General features: G+C 42.3%; 1 protein-coding gene across 3 annotated transcripts in view; it reads left to right on the top strand.

The window, feature by feature from the left end:
- STX12 (syntaxin 12) overlaps positions 1-5,682 on the top strand; it is a 51,538-nt gene that overhangs the window by 21,186 nt on the left and 24,670 nt on the right. For all 3 annotated transcript variants that reach the window (XM_011955548.1, XM_011955547.1, XM_011955546.1), the window contains exon 3: positions 662-761. In XM_011955548.1, coding sequence (XP_011810938.1) covers positions 662-761 — 100 coding nt within the window. The remainder of the gene's footprint in view (positions 1-661; positions 762-5,682) is intronic.

Raw genomic sequence — 5,682 nt, 5'->3', positions numbered from 1 at the left:
GACAGGTGCCTGCCACCATGTCCAGGTAATTTTTTGTATTTTTAGTAGAGATGGGGTTTCACCATGTTAGCCAGGATGGTCTCGATCTCCTGACCTCGTGATCTACCCGTCTCGGCCTCCCAAAGTGCTGGGATTACAGGCTTGAGCCACTGTGCCTGGCCAAGAGCCAGCTTTTTAAAGCAAGACCATGGGATTAGATCTTTGGAGGTTGTTCCCTAGGGTAGGTAGGAAGCTATGCTTTTAATACACATTTCATCTAACTGTCTGTGCCTAGATTCTAGTCAGCGGACTATGGCAGTAATAAGAGAGTTCAGTATGTTTAAACTACTTGATTTAGATGTGGGCAGCAATTGTTCTTTTTATATTTTTATGAGAACTGCTGATACGCTTTTCTTCTCTTCCCAAAAAGTTAAAATTCCTGATCTGTGCTTTCTTCAGCAGATTATTAAAGCAGATTGTTTCTGCTTAGTGAGGGTACCTTGAAGTGGGTTTGCCTGGGTAATATTTTTGGAATTTTGTTGTGAACCTGGGCATCTAGGGACTCATTTCTTCAAATGGCCCTTGATTCCCTACATTATGAGACACTTTGAGAACAAAGTAGTTCTGAGTATAACCCTCTCAAGAAGTGACAACATCCTGAAACATATCTTTTCTCTCTTAGGCAACAGTTACAACACTCTACAAATCAGCTCGCCAAGGAAACAAATGAATTGCTGAAAGAATTAGGGTCCTTGCCCCTTCCCTTATCTACTTCAGAACAGGTTGGTATTTTCTGTTTTGTTTATTAATAGGAAAGGACTTTGTGTTAGTAGAAAGGCAGTATGTAGAACAAAAAAAAAAAATAAGTTGGCCTTTGGTGCTAGATTGATAGACGTCCTCTGCACCTTAGTTTCTTATCCATAAAGTGGGGGATATGTGACTGTTGGGGCAATAGAAAGAATGTGTGCACCATATGTGGCAAAGTGCCTGCGTTTAGTAGGTAATCAATATGTGGTGGCTGCTGCTATTATTAATAACATATTATTAATATATTAATAAAATGGAGTTAACTGAAGAGGAATCTTAATGATTACATCTCTTTGGGGTTTGGCTAGCAGTTTTATGTTTGTAGGCTTGCTCCTTTCTCCTAGTTTTTTTTTTTTTTTTTAATTATTATTTTTATGTTGTTGTTGTTTTAGAAACAGGGTCTCCCTCTGTCACCCAGACTAGAGTGCAGTGGTGCAGTCATAGCTCACTGCAGCCTCCCACTTCTGGGCTCAAGCAGTCCCCTCCCCTCAGCCTCCTGAGTAGCTGTGACTACAGGCATGTGGCAATGTGGCACCACACCCAGCTAATTTTAACAATATTTTTGTACAGACAGCATCTTTGTTTCCCAGGGTAACTTGTGGTTTCAAGCAATCCTCCCGCCTCAGCCTCCCAAAGTGTTGGGATTACAGGCGTGAGCCACCATGCCCAGCCTTCCTAGTTTGTTTTGTATCCATTATCTATAAATTTTAATGAAACATCTTTCTTTCATGTTTTGCAGTTACCTTCAGGTTCTGTCATGAGTTATTCATAGGTCTCACTCAGGTTAAGGAACTGCTCAGGGAAAAAGGGTTCTCTTTTCAAGTCATTTTCTTCAGTGGCCATTTAAATCCTTTAGAAACACACAATTTTTACTGAGATTCATTGTTCCCTTAATATGCAACATTCCTGAAGTCAGATGTGACCCTTCTTCATCGTGGCTTGACTTGTCATTCATGATGTACCTCAGGTCTCCAGTAAAAAAAAACTTTCTGCATCTACCTTCCTATTATGATTCTGTTTTGCTTTTAGCTTCTATACCATTTGTGGTGGCACTTAACTTTTATTGCTTTTTTAGTTTTATTTTATTTTTGAGATAGGGTATTCCTGTGTCACCCGGGCTAAGTGCAGTGGCAATCGTAGCTCACTGCAACCTTGAACTCCTGGGCTCAAGGGTTCCTCCCACCTCAGCCTCCTGAGTAGCTGGAACCACAAGTGTGCACTACCACACCTAGCTAAATTTTTAAATTTTTTGTACAGATGGGGTCTTGCTATGTTTTCCAGGCTAGTCTCAAACTCCTGGGCTCAAGTGATCCTCCTGCCTTGGCCTTCCAAAGTCCTGGGATTACAGACATGAGCCACTGTGCTTGGCCTTTATATTGCTTTTTATTACTGAACTTTTTAAATGATAATGTCCTATATCTGATGGCTCTGAAGACAAAGCCTTTCAACTTCCCTGTCCTGGGTTGTTTTTCAAAGTATGGGTTGTGGGTAGTGGAATATGAAGTCATTTTAGTGTATTAAGATGAGCATTTAAAAAATCTTAAATGGAGTAGAAGTATCAGAGTCTATACTATGTAATAATGGTAAATATTGGTTTTTATTTTTTTTTTTTTTTTTTTTTTTTTTGAGACGGAGTCTCGCTCTGTCGCCCAGGCTAGAGTGCAGTGGCTGGATCTCAGCTCACTGCAAGCTCTGCCTCCCGGGTTTATGCCATTCTCCTGCCTCAGCCTCCCGAGTAGCTGGGACTACAGGCGCCCGCCACCTCGCCCGGCTAGTTTTTTGTATTTTTTTTTAGTAGAGACGGGATTTCACCGTGTTAGCCAGGATGGTCTTGATCTCCTGACCTCGTGATCCGCCCGTCTCGGCCTCCCAAAGTGCTGGGATTACAGGCTTGAGCCACCGTGCCCGGCCTAATTTTTGTATTTTTAGTAGAGACGGGGTTTCACCGTGTTAGCCAGGATGGTCTCGATCTCCTGACCTCGTGATCCGCCCGTCTCGGCCTCCCAAAGTGCTGGGATTACAGGCTTGAGCCACCGTGCCCGGCCTAATTTTTGTATTTTTAATAGAGACAGGGTTTTGCCATGTTGGCCAGGCTGGTTTTGAACTCCTGACCTCAGGTGATCTGCCCAGCTGGGCCTCCCAAAGTGCTGGGATTACAGGCGTGAGCCACCATGCCTGGTCCATGATGTCAAATTCTTACTGTAAATCTCTGTCAAAAAAAATTGAAAATCACTAGTTTAACCTAATAAACTGTTCCATGTAGCATATCTGGAGTTTTGGCCCCAAGTTGCAGAAAAGAGAGGAGGACAAGATGCTTTGTCATCCTGCTACAAAGTAGTTACCCTTTGGTTGTCTATATATGTTATTCTAATTGTTACTCATGCTGATGTTTCAGTTATGGGCCATTTCTCCCTTGCCATCCAATATCTCCAAACTGCTGCCAGGTTACCCATTTCTTCCTCCTAAGCATGCACTTAGGGAATACACACTTGTAGATAGTTTTCATAGTAACAAAAAAGGAGTTGAAGGGTCTAATGCAGAGTAGTGGAAGTATTTAAGAGTTAAGTAGTAGCCTAAGCAAAATATAAATAGAAAATCAAATCTGCTACCAAAACAAAATTCATCAAATGTCTTCCAAAACCAAATAGAAGTTATTTTTGGATTATGCATGCTGTTGTTCCTTTCCATTATCTTGGATCATTAAGAACATGAAATAGATCTACAGACATACTCTCCTGGTGAAATATAATTCCTTGATTCCCCTCTTGTTACGCTCAGTATCCTTTTGTTTTTCTTCTCTTTTCTCATCTAATTAATCTTAGTCCCATCACCCATCTTTTCACTACTGTTTTATACATCAAACCATACTCCTACTTTCAGTTTTTTTCCATACTTATATACTTTCATCAGTGATCGAGTTACCCAGTCCAGTGGCTTTTTAGGTTTTTTGTTTGTTTGTTTGAGACAGGGTTTTACTCAGTTATCTGGGCTGAGGCGCAGTGGAGTGGCGCAGTCGTGGCTCACTGTATCACTGTAGCCTCAACCTCCCAGCCTCAAGTGATCCTCCTACCTTAGCTTCCTGAGTAGCTAGGACCACAGGCATGTGCAACCACACCCAGCTACTTTTTAAACATTTATAGAGACAGGATCTTGCTATATTGCCCAGGCTGGTCTCAAACTCCTGGGCTCAAGCAATCCTCCCTCCTTGTCCTCCGGAAGTGCTGGAATTATAGGCATGAACTACCATGCCTGGCCCTTTGTAGAGTTTTTTTTGTTTTTTTTTTTGGAGACGGAGTTTCACTCTTGTTGCCCAGGCTGGAGTGCAAACGGCGCAATCTCAGCTCACCACAACCTCCACCTCCCGGGTTCAAGCGATTTTCCTGCCTCAGCCTCCCAAGTAGCTGGGATTATAGGCATGTGCCCCCACGCCCGGCTAATTTTGTGTTTTTAGTAGAGATGGGGTTTCTCCATGTTGGTCAGGCTGGTCTTGAACTCTCGTCCTCAGGTGATCTGCCCGCCTTGGCCTCCCAAAGTGCTGGGATTACAGGCATGAGACACCGCACCTGGCCATAAAGAGTTTTTATTCACTTTTTTTTTTTTTTTTTGAGACAGTTTCACTGTCTCACCCAGGCTGGAGTGCAGTGGCGTGATCTTGGCTCACTGAAACCTCTGTCTCCCATGTTAGAGCAATTCTCCTGCCTCAGGCTCCCAAGTAGCAGGGACTAGAGGTGCACACTACCACGCTAATTTTTGTATTATTAGTAGAGACAGGGTTTCGCCATGTTGGCCAGGTTGGTCTTGAACTGCTGACTTCAAGTGATCTGCCTGCCTCGGCCTTCCAAAGTTCTGGGATTACAGGCGTGAGCTACTGTGCCTGGCCTATTCACTTTTTTTCTGTTTCCTTTAATCCTCTTGCCGACCCCATCTGCCTTGAAACTTTCCTCTTGCCATGACTGTCTTTCATTCTGTCCCCCAACTCTGGAGATCCCCAAGTTGAGTCAGCCTCCTTCCTGGACTCCATATCCTCCTAAGAGTGGGCATGCCCCAAGGTTGTGCCATTGATCCTCGAATTATTTCACTCTATGTTTTCTCCTTAGGAGTCACCTGCTTTCATGACCTCCCTTTCAACTTTGTGATCATGACCTCCAGATCTTTTTCCAATCTAACCCTTTCACTTCTGAGTGCTTGGCCCATATCTTCAATTCATGTTCTGACATCTCCTCCTGAAATAAACTACCTTCATATAAAACTTGTCTTATACTGAGTTTCTCATGTTTCACCCAAACCCCTTAACTAAGTTCATTGACAATACTTAACATCACAGAAAAGTTTGTGCCTTTTGACTTAATATTCTCACTCATGCTAATTAGCCCTAAGGGAAAAAAAAATTCTGAAGGTAAACACACACACACACACACACACACACACACACACAGTCTATATACTGTGGAGCCAAATTTCCTGAATTTAAATCCATCTTTGTCACTTACTGTGTGATCCTGGGCAAATTACATAGCCTCTGTGGTGCTTTGGTTTTCTGAAGTGTAAAGTTGGGACTATAATAATGCCTAATTTATAGGTCATTATAGAGATAAATGAATTATTATGTAAAGCACTTAACAGTAGTACTGGTACAATGTAAGCACTATATAAATATTAGCTATTACATTGGAGCTCACTTTAACTTTATAATATTTAATAACTGTGAAAAATCTAGAAGGAATATTTACATAAAATATAGGTCAACTTGATGGAATATATGTAAGCCATTAAAGATCATGGCCGGGCACAGTGGTTCACACCTGTAATCCCAGCACTTTGGGAGGCTAATGCGGGTGGATTGCTTGAGTGCAGGAGTTTGAGACCCAGCCTGGGCAACATCTCTACAAAAATTAG

The sequence above is a fragment of the Colobus angolensis genome, unplaced genomic scaffold (genome assembly GCF_000951035.1).
Source record: "Colobus angolensis palliatus isolate OR3802 unplaced genomic scaffold, Cang.pa_1.0 Scaffold4, whole genome shotgun sequence".
Classification (NCBI taxonomy): Eukaryota; Metazoa; Chordata; class Mammalia; order Primates; family Cercopithecidae; genus Colobus; species Colobus angolensis.
This window is presented reverse-complemented; position numbering and strand designations above follow the sequence as displayed.